General features: G+C 38.4%; 1 protein-coding gene across 7 annotated transcripts in view; it reads right to left on the bottom strand.

Moving 5' to 3' along the window:
* Positions 1-22,523, bottom strand: part of Mettl25 (methyltransferase like 25) — an 81,132-nt gene that overhangs the window by 2,401 nt on the left and 56,208 nt on the right. For 4 of the 7 annotated variants that reach the window (XM_031348804.1, XM_031348803.1, XM_031348808.1 and 1 more), the window contains 2 exons: positions 17,287-17,380; positions 7-81 (listed from right to left, as the gene is read on the bottom strand). In XM_031348804.1, the coding sequence (XP_031204664.1) occupies positions 7-81; positions 17,287-17,380 (169 nt within the window). Of the gene's footprint in view, positions 1-6; positions 82-17,286; positions 17,381-18,792; positions 20,433-22,523 lie in introns of those variants that run through there. The other 3 variants (XR_004112676.1, XR_004112677.1, XM_031348805.1) reach the window with 3 other exon arrangements.

Below are 22,523 nucleotides of genomic sequence, written 5' to 3' on the forward strand. Positions count from 1 at the left end.
ACTTACCATATTAAAGGCCTCTAGCTCATTCATTCTAGGCTTATATTTCTCATAGTAGTCCATTATAATTTCTTCAGAGACCTTTGAAATAAAAACAGCAATAAATTTATCAATGGTTAAAGTTAAGTAATTAAAAAAATTCCTATAACAAAATCTGAAGTAAAATAAGTATAATACAATTTAAGATAACCCTTCTCTAACATTGTGTCTAAGCAGCAAAATCAACAAGAGCTAACTGAGCAACCACAGCAACAACACCAAGCAGAACACCACAGCAACAACACCAAGCAGAACATCATAGCAACAACACCAAGCAGAACACTACAGCAACACCAAGCAGACCACCACAGCAACAACCACAGCAACACCAAGCAGAATACCAATCCCCCGCTCCACCACCCATGGCGACTGGTTCTTCTCAATTGGCAACATGGAGAACCCCGAGTCATACCACAAATCCATACTAATAGATCACCATGACAGAGACCAAAGAGTTATACTGTTTTTCAACTGCTGATCGCAGGACATAGAGGAGAAATAGTCTATGGCTGTGACTCTAACAAACTGGTTTGCAAGCTAAGGTCTTCTGTTGCCTCTGATTGCCACTGCCACAGGCCGGCCAGGGCCAGCCAGTTCCTCCCTCAACCCATGGTGGGATCAGGGTCCTAGTCAGGTAGACAAGGCGTTGGCGAAGAAAACAGACACAAGGGAGTGCTGTAACTGAATGCAATCTGTACAAAGTAGAAATTAGGCTTATATAGTATACAGAAAACAGGGCAAACTACAAAATTCACATAGGCAGGAGATGGCCACATCAAGGTCAGTAAAATCAAATAGCCAGGTGCAAGGTGGAGGAGCAGTGGTGTCTTTCTTCTTGGGCTAGGTTATCCTGGCAGCCCCAAGATAAACTCTCAGGGTCTGTCTGAGGCAAGTAGGTGAAGGTCGGATTCTAGCATTCTTTGGCTGTAACATAAATAATTAGTGATGGGAGCCCTACAACTTCTAGCTTCTCACTGGCAGTAAAATAGTTTTTCTTTCTGTGTGAGACTGCTCTGATAATAAGTGCCTAACTGCTGTCTCTAACTCTTGAGACACCCTGTCTGGTAAGACCGCTTCTTAGTAAAAATTCCCAGCTAATTACAACTAGGAAATCTAATAGGATTATTGAAGCACTGTGAAGGCCAGGAAATAATGCTCAAACTCAGTGTTAGCTAAAACAAAATATTTCTTAGGGCACCTTTATGCCTGAATAAAGAAAGCACACAGATCTCTCCACAGACTTAGCAGAGATCAATATGGAACACGTCTGAGTTAAGAGATGTCAGCAACTGGGCTACCTCAGGAGACAGCCTCCCTTTGGAGTCATAATGCCTCTTGTCCATGATCAGGTTTTAACCCTGATACTGTAGACCTACTGGGGTAGACAAGTGCATGCAGCATGCCACTGTACACTTTTGTACTTTTAAGCTTTAGAAATTCAGAGCACTAGAAGAATTTGAAAAGATACAATTAGATCCATATGAGGACAATCTAATATCCTTTTAAATTTTTTCTCTTTGACTCTTTATGCTTTTACTTGTTTTAACATGTTATCTTCGTGACTTTTCTACTGTTTGAGGAGATACCATAACCAAGGCATCTTATAGAAGTGACATTATTAGAAGATTATAGTTTCAGGGGCTGAGTCCATGGCTATTACAATGGGGAACAGAACAACAAGTATGCAGGCATTGTGCTGGAGCAGTAGCCATTAAACAACTACAGGGAAGAGCCAGAGAACTAAATGGGAATGCCATGGGGTTTGAAACCTCAAACTCCACCCCCAGTGACTCAACTCCTCCAACAGGGCCACACCTTTTAACTGGGTGTGCACCAAGTGGGAATAGAGCACTTCGTATATGAGCCTTTGAGGGGTGTTCTCAAACTATCACACATGTATTTTATTTATTTGGTTGGTTGAGTTTTATTTCATGAGATAAGATCTTGTTGTACAGGGCTGGAGAGATGGCTCAGTGGTTAAGAGTACTGACTGCTCTTCCAAAGGTCCTGAGTTCAATTCCCAGCAACTACATGGTGGCTCACAACCATCTGTAATGAGATCTGATGCCCTCTTCTGGTATGTCTGTATACAGCAACAATGTACTCACATATATAAAATGAATAAATAAATCTTTAAAGATCTTATGTGTAGCCCAATATGACCTAAAGATTTGTAGTCGTCCTGCCTGGGCCCCTCAAGTGTTGGGATTCCAGGTTATACCATGATTCCTGGTGTTCTCATGTATTTTGACAGCTGTTTCAACTGGAAACTCCCCTTTGGTCACAAAGATACTCACCTTATAAAAACAATTGTGTTTACATTCAGTTTGTTGATTATGTAACTCCATCAATTATGTATTATTGTGGTACTATAACTGACATTAAAAAGCTTAGAAATGCAAACAATTAACTCACAAACCATCAAGTTCAACTGCTGAATGCAGACTTGTACATGACCTATAAAAGTGGCTCCCAAGTGTGATAATTCAATATAATATGGGTATACTATTCAGAGGAAAAAAAGTGGGAAATGGTTGTTTATAGATGAGAAAATTACTTTAAATGTGAACTGTGTTGTTCTTGTATGAATGTACATTAAATAGCAGATGGAAGCACTGAAATAATTCTTCTCTGTTGTCTAATCTCCACCCCCCTAGAAACCCCTTAGTTTGAGTTGAACTGCATGTGAGGACCATGGGTGTGGTCAAAGGAACGGTCAGTTCTGAAGAGAGCTGGAGTGGAAACTGAACAAACAGCCATCTCAGGCCCTTATTCCAGCACCCAACCTCCTTATAATCTGTTGAATTATTCTGGCTATAACAGGGCTTATATATTGGGATAATATATACATATATAGAGATTATATATGTGTTACTACCTGATGGATACCTGACCATATGCATCCTGTCTGGAATAATTTCAAGAATTAAAATTCAGATGGAAGCCTCATTCTGTTAACTGTTCACTAACTTGTAATTTCTTGAATTTCCTCTGCCTTTAGATAAAGCCTGCTGTAGAAATACATTTATCTGTTGGCAAGCTTGGGCTTCCCTATTATTCTTCCTTTGCAGCCCTTTACCTTGATAACTGCCAATGTTAGAAACATGTCCAACAAACATTTTTCCTGTTAATGACGCCTGTTAATGTTAGGTAAATATAACAAGATATGGGCTCTGAAGCTAGTTGTCTTAAATTAGAATATTCTTTTCCCAGTGACCTAGATATTGCCTTAGAAGTCTACTTAAAGCCAGGAAGTGGTGGTGTATGCCTATAATCTTAGCACTCAGAAAGCAGAGATAAGCAGATGTATGTGAGTTCTAGGCCAGCCTGCTCTACAGAGGTAGTTCTAGGATAACCAAGGCCTCAGAGGAAAACCCTGTCTTGAAAAAAACAAACAAATAAAGTCCACATAACTCCAACTCTTCAATACTATAGCTTCTTCATGTGGGGAGCGGTGAAGCTGGAGAGACATTCGCCATGGCAAGATGGCGTCAACTCCTAGTAAACAACTGTTTGCGCATGTGCGTAGAGTGAAAAGTCACGGCCCATTCTGGGGCGTTACGTAGGGTAATGAGCGAACAGCCAATCATGGGCAGACACGCCGCGCTGTGAACAGACACGCTGCACTGTGGTGTATATAAGCAGTGCAGATTATTGGCTCAACCCTTTTTTCCCTCTGGATGAGGACAATACACGTTGCTGCAGAAAAAAACCTAGTGTCTGCGTGTCTTCTTGCTGGTGAGAAGACTGTGCGGGCTACATCTTCATATTCTATTTTGTCATGATTGGGTCTTACCTCTTAGAAGCCTGCAATTTTATTGTTATTGCTATCCATTTATTTATTTAGAGATAAGGTTTGTCTGTTCTTTTTTAATGAGAAACTGAAAGGGAGAGGATCTGGAGGGAAAGGGAAGGTTGAGAGAAACTTGGAGGAGTAGAGAGAGGGGAAGCTATAATCAGGATACATTGCATGAGAAGAGAATCTATTTCCAATCAAAGAAAAATTATATATATATAGTATATATTATATATACATATATGTATATATAATTCACTTTATATATGTGTGTATATGTGTCTATGCATATATATAGGTGTGTGTATGTATATATATATATATATATAGTATGTATCCAACTACACACACACACACACACACACACACACACACACGCATACAAATAAATGTGTGTGTGTGCGTGAAGTTGAAAATGAGGACCATGAGAGAGGTAGCCGAATGAGAATTCAGAAAGAGTAAAAACAGAAGTGCTTTAGAGTTTTGCATAGAAATTGGTGAGCAAGTTTGTGGCCTTGGACATTTTGGGTTGTCTTATCTATTTGTGCCTGCATTTAGAAAAATGAAATTCATGTGCCCATGAATTAGCTTTTCAGACTTTTTTTTGCCTTTATTAAATATTTAAAATAAAATACTTCAAAGTCTCCAAAAAGAAAGAAAAAAGAACTGTACTTATGTCTCAGTATTCCCCTATAAAATGAAAATTACATCAGCTATTTTATAATCACTAATACTTAACATGATAAAATACTTTAGCACAATATTTGCATGAGCAGAAATTCAAAAACATTTTCTCATGCTGTCTAGTGACTGATTTTTATTTTATGTGCATGCATGTTTGCCTTAGTGTATGTGTGCATGTGTTTACTGTGTATATGAGGCTATTCAAAGAGTCCAGAGGTGATAGATTCTGTGGAACTAAAGCCACTCTTTGTGAGTACTAAGAATCAAATCCTGATCTTCTGCAAGAGCAGCAAGTGTACCTAAATGCTGAGTTACGTCTTCATGCTGAGATATCAACATAAGGGGACATTTACACACACACACACACACACACACACACACACACACACACACAAAATCATGTTTTAGTAGAGCTTTGATAATCTTATCATCATTTCCATATTTATATTTTATTTTTGAAAATAAAATTCTAAAACTTTATTCTGATCTTGTATCTCCCCTATCCCAATACTTCCTGGAGTTTCCCCACCTCTCATCTTTCTATCTTATACAGTGGTATATTTATTTTAAGAACTAATGTGGATTCATTATTAACTGAAGCCAATATTATATTCGGATTTCCTTGGCTTTTAGATAGGTTTTACTACTTTTTCAGTTTTGGAATCAAACAAAGGATGGTGTATAACATTAGCTGTGTTAGCTTTGACTTTCTTATTCTTGTTTTTATGACCTTAACAGTTTTGAGAACTATTGGTCATATATTAGAAAATACTCTTCTAGTATGATTTAGATTTTTTCCCTCAAAAGTCGAGGGTGAGGATGACACTGGTGTACAGTACCGTGTCCATGCCTCATAGCAAGGGTCCACACTAGCCTCCAATCCTGTCACTGTTGATGTTGACCTTGACTGTCTGGCTGAGACAATGTCTACAAGGATTTATTTTTCTTTAAACTGGGGAGTTTCTTTTCATCCCATTTCTAGTGTCTACTCTTTAGAAGAACATTATCATGTACTGCTCCACCTAGTTAGTTGACACTCATGATGCCTGTGTTTGTGTATAGAAGACTGTGGTGGTTTTAGTGAAAATGTCCTCTATCGACGTAGATGTTTGAATATTTGGTGCTCACTTGGTGGAACTGTTTGGTAGATTTAGTGTATATAAAGCCGTGTGGAGGAAGTATGTTATTGGCACAGGCTTTGGGATTTTGAAGTCACAAACCAGTCCCAGTTTTCTCTCTGAATTTCTTCTCGAAGGTCAAAAAATTAGCACTCAACTGTTCCTGCCACCATGCCTGTCACCTGCCCTGATTTTGTGCCAAGACAGAATCTGGAACCATAAGCTGAATAACCATTTCCTGCTACACTTTGTCTTGGTTATGGTGTTCCATCACAGCACTAGTAAGGTAACTAATACAAGTATCTACATAAATTATTTTTCAAGAGAAATTTATCAAGAGAGATTTATCACAGCTGGTGCTCTAAGCAGACCTTGGGCACAAGCTCTGCAGCCAGTCCCACAACACCCAGAGGAAGCTCCACTCCCAGGTACTCTAACACGCCCAGGATCAGAGGTGAGGAGGACACAACATTTGTCCCAACACCAGGAATAACTGGGACCAACAGGACTCTGGCACACAGGAACTCCACCAGCCCAGTGGCTCAGGTTGCTTCTAGTCTGTCTAGACCAGCTGGTGCCCTAAGCAGACCTTGGGTGCAAACTCTGCAGTCAGTCCCAAAACACCCAGAGGAAGCTCCACTCCCAGGTGCTCTAACAAGCACAGGATCACAGGATCCCAGAATCACAGGATCCCAGAGACAGCTTGACTCTGAGGAGTTCTGACACAACCAGGATCACAGGAAGGACAGGCTCCAGTTAGATTTAGCAAAAGCAGGTAGCACTAGAGATAACCAGATGGTGCGGAGCAAGGGTAAGAATAATAAGCAACACAAACCAAGGTTACTTGACATCATCAGAATCCAATTCTCCCACCATAGCAAGTCCTAGACACACCATCGCACTGGAAAAGCAAGATTCAGATCTAAAATCACTTATCATGATGATGATACAGGACTTTAAGAAAGACATGAATAGCACCCTCCAAGAAATACAAGAGAACACAGGTAAACAGCTAGAAGCCCTTCAAGAGGAAACACAAAATTCCCTTAAAGAACCACAGGAAAACACAATCAAACAGGTGAAGGAAATGAGCAAAACCATCCAGAATCTAAAAATGGAAATAGAAACAATAAAGAAATCAGAAAGAGAGACAACCCTGGAGATAGAAAACCTAGGAAAGAAATCAGGTCGTAGATGCAAACATCACCAACAGAATACAAGAGATAGAAGAGAGAATCTCAGGGGCAGAAGACACCTTAGAAAACAATGACACAATGATCAAAGAAAATGCACAAAGCTCCTAACTGAGAACATCCAGGAAATCCAGGACACAATGAGAAGACCAAACCTAAGGAAAATAGGTATAGAAGAGAGTGAAGACTCCCAAGGTAATGGGCCAGTAAATATTTTCAACAAAATTATAGAAGAAAACATCCCTAACCTAAAGAAAGAGATGCGCATGAACATACAAGAAGCCTACAGAACTCCAAATAGACTAGACCAGAAAAGAAATTCCTCCCATCACATAATAATCAAAACACCCAATGCACTAAACAAAGAAAGAATTTTCAAAGCAGTAAAGGAAAAAGTCAAGTAACATAAAGGCAGGCCTATCAGAATTACACCAGACTTCTCACCAGAGACTATGAAACCTAGAAGATCCTGGGCAGATATACAGACCCTAAGAGAACACAAATGCCAGCCCAGGCTACTATACCCAGCAAAACTCTCAATTACCATAGATGGAGAAAACAAGATATTCCATGACAAAACAAAATTTACACAATATCTTTCCACAAATAAACAGCCCTACAAAGGATAAGAGATAGAAAACACCAACATAAGGAGCAAAACTACACCCTAGAAGCAAGAAAGTAACCTTTCAACACACCCACACAAACCTAATTCCACCTCTTACAACAAAAATAACAGGAAGTAACAATTACTTTTTCTTAATATCTTAATATGAAAATTAATATTACCAACATCTCCTAATTGATTGAAATCCAAAAATATGAGGAATTAGAAATTTGTTGATTGTCATCCAATGGTCTCTCTAATTTGGTAATTGGAGAAATAGGTCCAATATTGTACAATCCATATACACTTTCAGCTTTTTTGTACATGACAGTGTCTTGCTGTGTACAACATAATGGTCTTGAAATCTTGCTTTTCCTATCTCAGCCTCCCTATTAGTAGTATTGTTTATTTCATGTTTTTACACTATACTATGGTTTTTAGAACAGCTTATATATTTCAAAAGTATTTATAAAGCCAAAAGAAATATAGACAATTAAATTGGGAGGTGGCTTGTAAGAGAACAACAAAGAGTGAGACTGAATGCTTTGCTTGACATCTGTAACTCTTGTATCAAGTTTGAAGAAGAGGACTTTATAAGTTACTTTTTATCTGAGATGAATGCTTTTCCAAATTATGACAGCCAATGAACCAGATTCATACCCTCACCTAATGTCTGTGCTACCCTCCAAGCAGAACCATTGTTCATTGAAACAGTTGGCGAATGACTTTATGGATAGACCATCTTAATACACACACCATTTTTAAATGAATATAACCTGTTTCTGTGGGCTGAGAATGAAGTCACTCACTCAAGTCAAATAGCTTTGACCATAGCAGGAAGTCTGTATCTAAAAATACCACTGGCCAGCACAGAACTGGCTAAAGAACTAAGGTAAATAGAAGAGCTCCTCATATAATGCAGTTATAACAGAATTCCTATATGTAGGGAACAATAGGGATGGATAAGTATAAGAGCAACTTAGAACTCCAAACAGACTTGGCCAGAAAAGAATCTCTGAGACATATAATTTTTAACATGTTAAAGCTAGAGTCCACGTATCAAAGTAGCAAGAAAAAAACTCATTACTCCCTATGTCAAGCACAGCAGAACAACACTGTATCCCTTAACAGAAAGCTTAAAAACTAAGGGAGGTGGCTCTGATGGTAAAGGTGTGAGATGTTGTCCTGAGTTGAATTCCTGGAACCCACATAAATGAGGAGGGAGAGACCCAACTCTACACAACTGTTCTCTGATTTCCACATGTGTACTGCACTAAGGTATGTACCCTCACATATGTACACATATAGTCATAACAAAACTTTAACAAGCTTAAAAACCAGAAACACATGGAATGATATATTTCAGGTCATGAAAGCAAATAACTGTCAAGATAGATTATATTTTATCTAGCAAATATAAGCTTAAAATTGATGGAAAATCCTTTCCAAGATAAGCACAAGTGAAATCAATTCACCCCCACTAAGCAAGCGTTACAGAAGATACTTAAAGAAATTCCACACAGAAGAGAAAGTAAGTCATAACACAAGAGCACAGGGAAGAATACATCTTATGAGCGACAGATTAAGCAATGAGACTATGTGGCAGAAGAGGGTTTGGTCTTTAAGAGCACTTGCTGTTCTTGCAAAGGACTAGATTCAGCTCACAGCATCCACGGAGGGCGACTCAAGTGCCAATAACATAGACCCAGGGGACCCAACATTTTCTTCTGGCTTCCACTGCCCGCATATATAAATGTTCATATAAACACACACACACACACACAAAATAAATCTTTTTAAGTAATGAGAGCTCAAATAGACTCAAGCATTTCCAATTCAGTAATCAATACATGTCTAAGATAAAGAAGGGAGGAAGAAAAGCAAACAAAACAAAACAGTATCAGAACCACCTAGAAATGTAGTAACTATAGTCAGTGAACATCTTAATGATAATGTAGATAGATGTTAATGCTCTCAATGCTCCAAATTAAGACATTTAGACCAGTTGACTGGATCAAACCAAAAGATCCAAGCATTTGTTTTAAAAGACAACTCAACAATAAAGAATCACACAGAAAAACAAAGGATATAGTAGCGTGTATCCAGTGAATGGTCGTAGGAGGCAGGCATGATACCTCACAAAAAAACCAAAAGACATACAGTCGAAAGAGGTAAAAAGGTCACTAGGTCACTACATACTGTAAAGGATATGGTCCATCAAGAAGAATCAACAATTAAATACATGTTCACCAACTGTTGGAGCACTTACATTGAGAAAACCAACCATGGGGCATAAAGAACAGCCAGGGTGTTGAGAGAGTAGTATTACCTCTGCACCCGTCACCTCATACAAGACGACTGGCACAGCCAGCTTGCCCACCCCTCTCAGGGCAGGCTCACCTTTGATTCCTACACCAGGGTCAGGCTTTCTGTGCTATTCAGGAGGTGCAGGTCCTGCTCTCCCACTCACATGGCTGTGGGGTCAACTCTCTGGACTTGTTTGGTAAGGGACAAGGAGGGTGAGGCATCACCCTGAACCCACATGCCCTCATGATAGAGGAGTGGCAGGGCCAGCACTAGCCCTTGAGGCTGGCTCACCTGTGTCCCCCACAAAAAAACAGGGTCAGTTCTTTTGTGCTGGTCAGATGACTTGCAGATGACAGATTTCCTGTCTGTCTTGCTCCACCAGCACTTCGCTGACCAGCTTTGATTTGATTTGATTTTCTTGAGTTCTAGGCATAAGACAGCTTTGTCCACTAAGCCAGGCATCAAGCTAGGGTGAACAAAGGACTGCCATCTGCTTGTCCCTGGCTGATAGAAGAACACCACCACCATCAAAAGGTTAATTTCTTAAATCCTCTCAAGCAAGCATGGATAGATAAAGCCAGTGGCAAAGAGGCTCATGTGACCATGGTGTAAGAAACTTACCATACTATTTCTCAAAAGATTATTGACATTGTATTTCTTTGTAGAAACAAGAGAGGATTGAATTTATATACATACTGCTTTTAGAAATCATACAATTATGTAGACAGGTATTCTTTGGGAATGTGACTCTTCAGAGAAGTAAGATAGATATTTTGATTTGTTTTAAAAATAAAAGGTAAACTACGGGGGATTGCTCCTTCTCTTCTTTCATATTTGGGTTTTAATTATTAAGATTTGAGACTCCATATTCCTTCTGGGCACATATCCAAAGGAAATGAAATCACCACCTTGGAAAAATATCTAGGCTCCAATATCTACCAGAGCATTATTCGTAAGTGCCAAGATGTAATAACCACCTATTCTTTCACTGACAGATTAATAGATTAAAAACAACAACAACAACAACAACAAAACCGCTGGGCTGTGGTGGTGCACGCCTTTAATCCCAGCACTTGGAAGGCAGAGACAGGTGGATTTCTGAGTTCGAGGCCAGCCTGGTCTATAGCGTGAGTTCCAGGGCAGCCAGGACTACACAAAGAAACCCTGTCTCGAAAAACCAAAAAAACAAAAAACAAAATAAAAACAACCCCCCCCCCCCAACAACACCCTCCTTCCCCGGTATCTGTGTGCTTGTGACACACACACACACACACACACACACACACACACACACACACACACACACAGTGAAATACTATTCAGCTTCTAAAAAGAAGAGAATCCTGTAAACCTGTTACTTGCCACAGGTACTAGATATTGTGCCACAGTTGATTGTTTTCAGAGGTACATATTTAGGATTAACTTTCCTGGATGATTGTAAATGTGCATTTAAAATAGTCCATACTTTATGAAGTGGGTCAATAAACATAACTCAAAGTTATTACAACTATCCAAAATGAAGGAGCAAAGAAGGAATCATTTTGAATGAAGTCTTCAAGGACGAAGCAGTATCCTGCAGTCTGCACACCATGCCTGCCTTTCCTGTCCCTGCTTGGGGATGAAAAGCCGCAGTTTAAAACACAGGGACATAATGCCACTGTTAGGCTGCTGCAGAGAGAATCAAAAAAGAAAAAAGAGCTCAAAATTAGTGACTCTCAACAGGGGGCGATTTTGGCAAATGCCAAGTTTTTTTTTTATAATCGTTCTACTGCTGACATCTAGTGGCCAGAGGCCAGAGGTGCTGCTGAGTACATGGAGTGGCTTCTCACTACAAATTCCGATCCAGACCAGTGGTGCAGTTTGAAAAATGCCCTGAGATCTAAGTCCAGTGGGCTTTCACTACTGACTATAGACTCGTGGAGAAACTCTTCATGCTTTGTGAAAGTCACTGTAAATCCAGCACATGTAGCCTTGGTGTCCGTTGAAAAGAGATGTCTAAGAATCTTTAGTTTCCTTTCATGTTTACAACTTAAACAATTGTAGTAAGTAATTCAGTTACCTACACTGATAAGTGCATATCAGTCCATTTGCCACGCATTGAATTGCACAGAAATGTCATTAATAAAACAATTATGGATATAGTCAAAGCTCTTTTAAATCTTTTGGTATATTTAAATATTAAAGTTGTACATAGCATTTAGGATTTCTTGAAATAATGTTATATACAAATATCTATTGATTCTGAAAATTCTAATTTTAATGCTTCTATTTCATGGTATGCATGTAAAACAAAATATTTGTATTTTATATCAGAAATATAATTTTGGTTTTATCACTTTCCCTGTTTCCAAACACTGACCTAAAAGGCACTACTTTTTAAAATCTCTTTAGCTTAAAATCAAGACAACAACCCACCCCCAAATACATTCTTACCAATTTGCTTCTTTTCCTAGTATACCACTATTTTATACCCTAAGATGTTTGTTGGTCCTCCTCTTTCTCAGTGAATTCCAGCTTATACTTTTTGTTCTCCCTCAAATCACCTTATATTTAAAGCACAAAACAAAATAAAATGGGTCACATGATTGTAAAAGAAAACCAAGGGCTGGTGAGATGGCTCAGCTGGTAAGAGCACTGACTGCTCTTCAGAAGGTCCTGAGTTCAAATCCCAGCAACCACATGGTGGCTCCCAACCATCTGTAATGAGATCTGACTCCCTCTTCTGGTGTGTCTATATAATAATAAATAAATTTAAAAAAAAAGAAAAGAAAAGATGTTAATAATGACCTATTATTAACATCTTTATTAGTTAATTAAAAGCAAGAAATCATTTAAGACAATCTTTTTATTCAGTGATACTTGTCTTTTCCTGAGATTCCTTCTAAATGAATTTTGAATAATGGAAGCAGTTACCATGAATAATTTTCTCCTTACACTATTTCTTTTAGGAAAGTTCAGAACACCTGTAATGTGCCCTGACAGCACACAAGCAGACCTTCATTACTACTGTCACAAGAACACTGCATTGGCTATAGGTAGTCTGTACATCATTGTTGCCCAAGACTGTACTTTACATTAGGATCCATTTTTAGTAGTACTCCTTTCATAAGTTTAGGTAACTTCATGAATTAGGATTTTGCTTCTTCTATAAGTGTCATAGATCTATATTTCACATTTTCATATGTGATTGATTTCGAGTTTGGGAAAGATGTAAAGTTTGTTTCTAGAGTCACCTACCTACTTGTGTTTGTCCTGTTGTCTGAACAGCACGTGGTGAAGAGGTTCTTTGCTCTACTCCACTGCCTTTGTCTCTTTGCCAAAGATTGCTTGGCTGCATTTGGTGGGTCTATTTCTGGACTCTCAGTTCTGTTCCTGGACCCATTTGTCTACTATTCTCCAAATATCAACTTGTCTTTACAGTACATCTTAAAGCTACCTAGTGACAATTTTTAAGCTTTCTTTTCAGTTACTATTGTTACCTCTTTTGATTCTTTCCTACAACAGACTTAGAAACGGTTTCTAAATGTACAAGATTTACAACTTACTGAAATATTGACTGAGATTGTACTGACCCAAGGTGACCCAAGGTGGAAAGCACTGACATCTTGAGAAAAGCGAATCTTCCTATACATGAACACAGACTCTCTCCACTTACTTCCTTCTAGTTTTCTACTTTAGAGGCATTTCATTTGTATTCTATTAGAACAACTATATCTTTCACGTCGGGAGAGTATGCTCACATAAATGCTGATGTATCTTAATTTCAAATTCAACCTGTTCATTGTTAGTTCAGAGGAAAACAAATTTCTCTATGTTGTCTTTATATCCTACCTTATTTAATTTTATTATTTTAATTGCTCGTTGTTTCTTTGGATTTTTTCCATGAACATTATTACACCATCCTGAACAAGAACAGTCTTCCTTCTTCCCAATCAAATACCATTCACTCCTTTTCTTCTCTGACTGAGCAAGCCAGCAGTCAGAGTGTGAGCTTGAAAAATATGGAGGAAAAAAATATTGCTTCTTATCTTATTGAGAAAATGTTGTTTCTCACATTAAATGGAATGTAGCTGTGATTTTCTGTTGATTAAAGATATCTGTCTTGATGCATTTTTTTTTTTTTTTTTTTTTTTTTTGGTTGCTTGTCTTGCTTGGTGTTGATGGTGGTCTCTGATTTCTGGATCTGTGGTTTGGTAACTAGCCAATGGAAGACATTTCCATCATTAGCAATTCAAGTACTTCTTCTGTTCCTTTTACTTTCTTCACTCTGATAAAACTTTAGCTTGTCCAGTGCTTGGACTCCTTTGTTTGTTTGTTTTCTGTTTTACAGTCTGATTGAGTTCACTGCTCACATATCTTCAACTCCAGAGCTTGTTTCTTCTGCTGTGTTCAGTATACTAGTAAGTCACGAAATTCCTTCCGCCTGCCTATACTAAGTTTTTTTCATCCATTCAGTCATTTATTCAGAAATATTTCCTTTTTTCCCAGGCATTATATTTTGATTGTTCTTTTTTGCTTCCTTTAACTCCTTCCCGGTCTGCCCCCTCTGCTCCCACCTAACACCTCATGTTCTCACTTTCCTTTACTCTTTAAAATAAGAAACAGTGAGCATCAAAACAAATACTTGTAAGATTAAAAAAATTACCAAAATGAAACAAAGAGGCCACCAATCCCAATAAAACGCGCGCACACACACACACACAGACAGGTGCATATATACATAAACACAGCCATAGGCATATACACCCACAGACACATGTACGCAGACATGTGCACATACACACAAACACATGCAGACCCTGCCCCCACACACCACAAAAAAGCTCCCCAAACCATAAAACCATGGATTCTTGTTTTGTGTTAGCTAACTATCCCTAAGCATGTTGCCTGTTACAGAATATGGTTGACACCCCACCAGAGAGATTTCCCCTTCCCAGCAGGTATCAATTGCACATGGCTTCTTGGTTAGAGGTGGGACTCTGTCCACTTCTCTGTGCTCGCATCTGTGTAGGTTGGACCTGTGCAGGTCTTACTCATGCTATCACAGTCTGTGTGAGTTTATATGTGCATCAGTCCTGCTTTGTTTCCTTAGAGGCATCCACCATCTCTGGCTTTTATAGTCTGTCTGCCTGGGTATAAGATTTTTAAGTATTTCTATTTTAATAATATTTTAACTATTTCCAAAATCTCTCTGCTTATATTGCCTATCTGCTCTCGTCTGATGCCAGTTTATTAATCTCAACTTTTAGCATATTATTCCATTTGCAATTGGAGATTATAATTTCTAGTGTCCTTGTCATATCTCATGTGGCTGTGATGACTTCCATCTCTTCAAATTGTTTATTGACTTTAGTGTGCATTGTAAATTTTTGGTGTAAAAATGATGTACTATGTGAAAAGCACTGTCATGAACATGTCTTTAGTAGCGTGGTGGTAAGTAGTATTTGTACTCTTATGCTTGGATCTGTACTAAACATGTTTCTGGTCTATGAAATTTCCCAGTACTTCTCTGTATTTTCACGTTCTATTGTGTGGGACAGATTGATAGAACTGACTAATGTTGGATATTTCCTTTGCTCTGTTCAGTTAGGTGGAGATGAATCTCCAGTAGTTGTGTTCTGATTAAATACTGTCTCTCTAGAAGTGGATCTTGGTAAGAACGAATCACTTACTAAAAATGGTTACTCTTTCGCTTCCCTTGCCTCAATAGTGAGGGGCCTTCTCACCAATGTTCATCAGAAATGGGTTGTATTCAAGGCAAACATCTCAACAGCACGGGACCACTTACAATAGGCCGGACACCTCTAGTTTTTATTCTTAGAACTGTCCATCCTGAGCCTCTGAGAAGTTGCCAGACTTTCTAGCTGTGGTTCGCTATGTTCCTATGTGTACAGTCTCCTGTATCTCTCCAGTATGGGGCAATCCAGGGTTTGCCCTATGATTTCAGTTGTCTATTGTAAATGCTTTTGTGAGGAGAAAATGAGGCAATGTGATGTCTTTAGCAGAGCATCTCTCACAAAGTGCTTAGTACATGGTAATCATATTATTCTAATAAGTACACATTAATAGATGTATGAAAGATGGTTACTATTATCAATAATAAACTTGAGAAGACAAAGACAGAAGAAAGAATAAACATTAGTCCTGAATTCTTTGTGTGTGTGGTGGTGTTTTTGGAAAATGATAGTATGTTTTGACTTTAAGTAAGCCATAGTATCCAGTGTAAGCACTCATTCAAAAGTAAAAGAGGCTTCATTTATTAAGTAAAACTACTTACAAAAGTGATATCAATTAGGTCTTATCTACTTATACACAAATACAGATAAATAGTAAGTAGTGTCATGCAGTCAGCAATTGTGTATACATACTGGGTGAATTCTACATATATCTTCTCGTTTATTTATTTCTAAATTTTCAGCTCTTTCATTTGATAGGGAATACAACAATGGAACTCCTACCAGTCTAGTTGCTTTAAGAAATAAATAAACAAATATCTCACAATGACAACCAGGACAGTAGACAATCATGTTCATTCAATAATTATGCCTGTGTATGTTTTCTTTTTCAAAAGAATAATTTCATATTGTGATGGATAGTTTTAATTATCACCTGGCATAAACTAGATCCACTCAATGTAGGACTGTCTATCCATGAGCATGTCTATGGTGGATTATACTGATTACATTAACAAATTGAGGTGGAAAGCCTCACTCACTGTGGGTAGCACTGTCCTGAGCTAGGCACCACTGAACTATGTAATAGTAGAGACAATGGGCTGGTGTTGCTCTCTGTATTTGAATGTGGGTATGAGATGACCAACTCCCTCAAACACCTACCCTGTGATTTGCCTGTTATGGAAGGATGTAACCTAGAGTTGTGGGCTAAACTAAATCTTTCCTAAAGCTTTTATCAGGGCATTTTATCACATCAACCAGAAAAGAAACTGAGAAATAGATAATCACTTTCCAATTTAAAATCAATTTAATATGCCAGAGTAACAGCAGTTCAACTTGACTTTTTAGTTAATGTATAATTGGAATTATATTGAGTTTTTTCCCTTAGCATCAACTAGCTTACTATTTACTTTCAACAATGTTATCAAAAATGCTAGTTCAGAGCTACTGTGATGTTACAACTTAACAGAAAGATCTATTAAGGCTTTCTGAATTAGGCTCTCTGAATTTAATAATGAAAGTTATAGTTAGCCACAAAACTGCAAATAAATAATTTTAAAATTAATCATTTCTTTTTTTTTTACTTCGAATTTACACTGATAATATTCTGCTTTCCAACCCTATTTTATTTAGTGACATTACTCTTTTAACAAAATAACATAAAGAAGTCTCTTTGGAGATATATGATAATAAATTTTCCATATATTTGACAGGGAAGGTGAGTTGCAAAAAGATAATAGAGGCTTAATTTCAATATAATTCAGACTTTTCATAGGAAGGAGATAAGCAGAAAGCAAATCCTGCCTTAACCCACAACTCTAGGAGGAATTCTTGTACTGTGTGAAGTAAAAGGTAACCATTCACTGACCTTGGACTCATCTAACCCAAGCTTCTTTAGAGACATTCTGACATACTCCAGAAAAGAGGAACATTTGGAATAAATTTTACCAACGTGCTGTTCACTGCAAAACAAAAGCGAGTATCTTTTTAGTTTTTCCACTTTCAAGAATAGATAGTTTTAAATTTCAACATGGAGTATTTTAAAATATCTTCCATCTACATGGCACAAAATCCAGATGTGATAAAGATGAAGTAATACTTTTGTGACATTTGTAAGTGACATTATATCAGGATCTGCTTCTGAGAATTCTTGGAACACGCAGCAGTGGAAGACAATATTCTATACACAATACTATGTAAGAGATGTTTCAAACTTATACTATTAAAAATTTCTGTTTAACAAGGTCCTCAAAAGTTTCCACCGTGCTCAAAACACATTTTCCTTTTATTGGCTTGACATTACATTACGCATTTTATGGCAACACGCTCTAACAGGGGCAGTATTTCCACAGCTAGTGAAAGAGAGCTAGCAAGCACTAAAAGCCAATTGGGGTCTGACTATCATTTATGCCTTACAGATTCTCAGTGCAATTTAAACAAAGTGTCATGAAATACTTTTCAATTTAAATAATGCTATGATAGACTATCACATCTCTCAAATTTGGCTACAACTTAGGCATAATGTAAAAATCAGAGGCATAAAACTATCAGTACCTACATGTTATCAAAAGTGGTAAATAAAGCCTCATTTACCCATGAAAGAATATTTAACCCATGGTTAGATATAATATTCTACCCTTCTACCTTACCAATGTATCTTCAATTCCTTTAGCTACACTTTAAGACATCAACCTCAGTTCTAGTTATGTCAAATAATCATGATTCCAATTATCCCTTGGGTTTTTTAAAATTACTGTTTGAGAATTTTATATACATGCATATACTTTGGTCAAATGCATTCCTATTTCTTCCTAGCTCCTCCCCCTTCCTCCCTTAAACCCCATCGCCTTTCCTTCTCTACCCTAAGAGCTATTTCTGGTAAACCCATAAAGCCCACTAAGTGTTGCATATATGTGCATGGGTTTAACATCATCTTTTGGAAAATGGGTAGCCTCTCAGGGTCTTATAAAAACTGTCTGTCTGTCTGTCTCCTAGTCTCCATCAACTGCTAATATCTCTTGAGCTAGGGGTGAGATTCCATGATCCCATCCCCCACTCATGTTTCTAATTTGGCTGATTTGATATATTATGCATTGTGTCATAACTTTATATGCTCAATGATGCTGTCATGCCTGGAAAATATGGCTTTACTACAGAAAGCCACTACCCCTGTCTTTTTATAATTTTTTTAACCATTTCTTCTGAAATGATTTCTGAGTCTTATGGTGAAGAGGTAGGGTACAGATACCTCATTTAAATCTAAGCACTAATAGTCTCTTATTCTCCGCAGGTTAATTAGTTGTGGATCTCCATATTAATCACCATCTACTGAAAAAGCCAGCTTCTCTGATGAGAACTGAGATCTGTATGGACATATGGACTAACCTATGGGTATAAAGATAAGAACACGGGGCTGGGACAGTGTATTGCTATGTCCACTTAGTAGAATAATAGTATTAACTTGTCTCTTAGGGTCCATGACCTAGCCAGTTATGGGATTTTGGCCCAGTTAACAATATTAGGCATGAGCTCCATCTTGTGGGGTGGGCTTTAAATCCAGCTAGAATGTTGCTGGTTAGTCCTATGCCATGTCAGTGGCATATCCTGCCATGCCAGCTGTTATCAGAGTTTTCAGTGTTCACAACTGAGTAAGACTTTTTGATGTCCCACTAGTATGCATAGAATGTTCTAGAACCATGAAAATAGCCAGTGAGGAGAGAGCTTCCAGGTGAGCAGAAACTTGATTCCTTCATATCCTACAACTCAAGTATGTGATGTCTTTAAAAAAAAAAATAGGGTTTTTCTATCATGGTCTGGAAGGTAGCTAAAATAAATGGCAGTAGCTTGTAGCTCTTTGGAGGTGGCTTATATAGTACTTCATTGGCTAACAACTCAGAGAGAGCAACTCACACATGGCACTGAGATTTTTATTTAACGGCCTGTGATATCTGGGAAGGAAATGGTGCCCTGTCACAGGGTAACAGCATTTAATCCCCTTTTCTGTATGTATACACATATGTACGTACTTCTGGAAGCTTCTACAGTAGGTTTCTATAAGGCGTGTTCCACGTTCTCTCCTGTCAGTTATCCCTCCCCATACCCTCTCCTCTCCTGCTTCCTTCCCCTTTTTGCTCTTCGTGTCCCCATCACCCCATCAGTGTTCTACACACATCCTTGAAATTATTTCTGTTTACATGCTTTTAGAAGGTTTTTTCATTTTTTAGAAGTGTTTTGTCACTTCTTGACCCCAAAAGTTGTGACTAACAATTTCATCGATTATACAACCAGGACCCACATTTATGGCAACATTTCCCATCTTCTCACACAGCATCCATCATTGTAAACTTTGGTTTTCTCTTTTTAAGTGCTTGCTTACTGGTTTGTATTGTCCAGCACACTTCCGCTTGTTATCTGTGCAGGCAATCACTTCTGAATGGGAAGCGGTCCCTACCCTCCTTAGCTGAATTAGTAATTCACACAGAAAAGCTCCTGTGCACCTCATCTTTTTCGAAAAGTAGTTATCAGTATTCTTATTCTGAATTTCTATAGTCCTTATTATCTTCTCATTCATCTGTGATTTTACCACTGTCTTGAATGAGAAGGCGTTTGAACAGGTACAGTCTGAGGAAGCCAAGACAAATGTTTTACCGGGTTACATTTCATTCTCAGCTTCAACAAATAATTATATATCTTATGCCTAACAGATGTTGATATAGTAGACAGGTACAGCTTAAACATTATGGAATATTGAACTAAACTGATTAGCTAGTCACAAAAGATGCCATCTAATATCATTTCCTGCTTTTCATTGTAAGAATGCTCCTAGGGGATCTCCCCTACACTCCAAAAGAAAAGCCGTTAAGTCTCTCTCTAGCAGAAAGGACTCTACTGTACACTAGTCACTGTTACCTTAAGGAGTTCCTCAACAGAAGGTTCCATAGACAAGACTGTCGCTTTCTGTCACACTACTTCTGCCATCAACTTAACAGCAAGAGTACTTCCTTATTAGAGGCCCTGCAACAATTACCGCAGCTAATTAATACATGAGTAGTCCTTAGAAGGAGACATGACATTAGCTGTCTCTATGCACATTATCTTTTTATTTTAAAATTACATTTATTGTGTGGGTGTGAGCATGGGCGTGCTGAGGTGCCTCTGTGGAGGACAGCACCCAGCCTGCAAGAGCCTGTATGCTCTTACTGTACTATGTGGAGCCCAGGGACTGAACTGAGGTCATCAGGTTTTGGAGCAAGCACTTTCACCCAGTGAGTCTTCTCTTAAAAACAAAACCATTTTTTTTGGGGGGGGGGGGGGTTGTAGAAACAGGGTTTTCTCTGTGTAGTGCTGGCTGTCCTGGAACTCATTCTATTAGACCAGGTTGGCCTCGAACTCACAGAAATATGTCTGCCTCTGCCTCTCACTGCCTGGGATTAAAGGCGTGCACCACCACTGCCCTACGAAACCATTCCTAAAATTCATGTTTGGGTTACTCTGTGTGTGTGTGTGTGTGTGTGTGTGTGTGTGTGTGTGTGTGTCTTTTCCTCTCCACTTTACTTTTTCAGACAAGGTTTCTCACTGACCTGGAACCCAACATTTTGTCTGGACTGGCTGGCCAGCAAGCCTGATGGCTCTCTTGCTTTGCCACTGTGCTCTAGGCCTGTGATGGTTTTTATTATAGGTGTGGTTTTATGTGGATACATGAGATTCTCCACTCAGGTCCTAAGGCTTGAGCAGGAAGCATTTTACCCAATGAGCCATTCCCTAAGCTCCTGGAAATTATTAAATTATTAAGCTCCTTCTATGAAAATATTCCATTAACATTTTTATATTCAGTATGTATCTGTATCTGTTAAGTAATCTTTCATTATTTTATTTAACTTCTCCTCTCTGAGAATTTCCCATATTCTGAACCTATTCATCTTTCCCCCAGTTCCTCCCAGATCCATCCCTCTTCCCTACCCACCCACCTTTTGTCCTTTGTTTTACCCAGTAAGTCCAATTTGTGCTTCCCACATATTCGCTGAAACAGGGACTTCCACTGGTATGAGGTCAACCTATCAGAGTCCAACATTTAAAAAAAAACAAAAAACTAACTCTCCCTCTCTGCCTTAGTAGCCATCAACTACTAACAGTTCCAGGGTAGGAGTTGGTTAAGTAACATCAAAATTACCAGAATTAGATGGCATTATAGGCTAACGTCAGAATGCAAGTATAAGTGGACTGGTTTGATTCCTGGACCTATTAATTTAGACTGCTTAAAAATTAAAGAAATATTTTCAATTTTTATTTCTTTTATAGCTCCAAAACCTCACAGTTATTGTTAAGACTACTTTTAGTATACTATACAATAACATTGCATAAGACACTTGAAATCTTTGTATTATTATTTATCTTTAGCAATAACAAGGAGAAATAATAAGCCAAGTAGAACTAGAAAGGTGACTGGTTGGGTCACTCTTGCTGTTTACATTCTTCGTGAGTGTCTCATGAATCTTGAATCGTAAGGCGTAAGCCATGAGCCCTGCACTGCATGAAGCAGCTTCCTCTGTGGTTCCCACTGAGCTTTCCAACACTGTGTTATGACACTGTCGCCTCGGCAACACTGGCGATTGCACAGCTTTTGAGCACACTTTCTTTTAACTATAAACACTGTTCTTGGAACATTCCTTCCACTTTCAAGCTTTGCCCTTGGAAGCCCAAACTCCCTTCAGAACCTAGCTCAAGCATTGCTTCCTTAAGGAAGCCTTCTCTGACACTCCAGATGAAATTAGAATCCTGACACAAACATTTTTTCACATATTCTTATTTTTCTGATTATTCTTTTCTTGATATTTTAACATAGAAGGCTTTTCCAAAGAGGATGAGCATTATAATTTTATTTCTTCTTTTTTCTTTTTTGCCTTCTTAATTCCAAATTTTGAGCTCACGGTAAAAGTTCTACACTAGCATAATCCAAATAAGTATTCATTTTATATGCAAGATAAGACATGTAAGACTGTGTGGGTGTGAGCATGGGTGCGCCCCGGTGCCTCTGTGAAGGACAGCAGACATGTAAGACTGTGTGGGTGTGAGCATGGGTGCGCCCCGGTGCCTCTGTGGAGGACA

This window comes from Mastomys coucha, unplaced genomic scaffold (assembly GCF_008632895.1).
Source record: "Mastomys coucha isolate ucsf_1 unplaced genomic scaffold, UCSF_Mcou_1 pScaffold4, whole genome shotgun sequence".
Classification (NCBI taxonomy): Eukaryota; Metazoa; Chordata; class Mammalia; order Rodentia; family Muridae; genus Mastomys; species Mastomys coucha.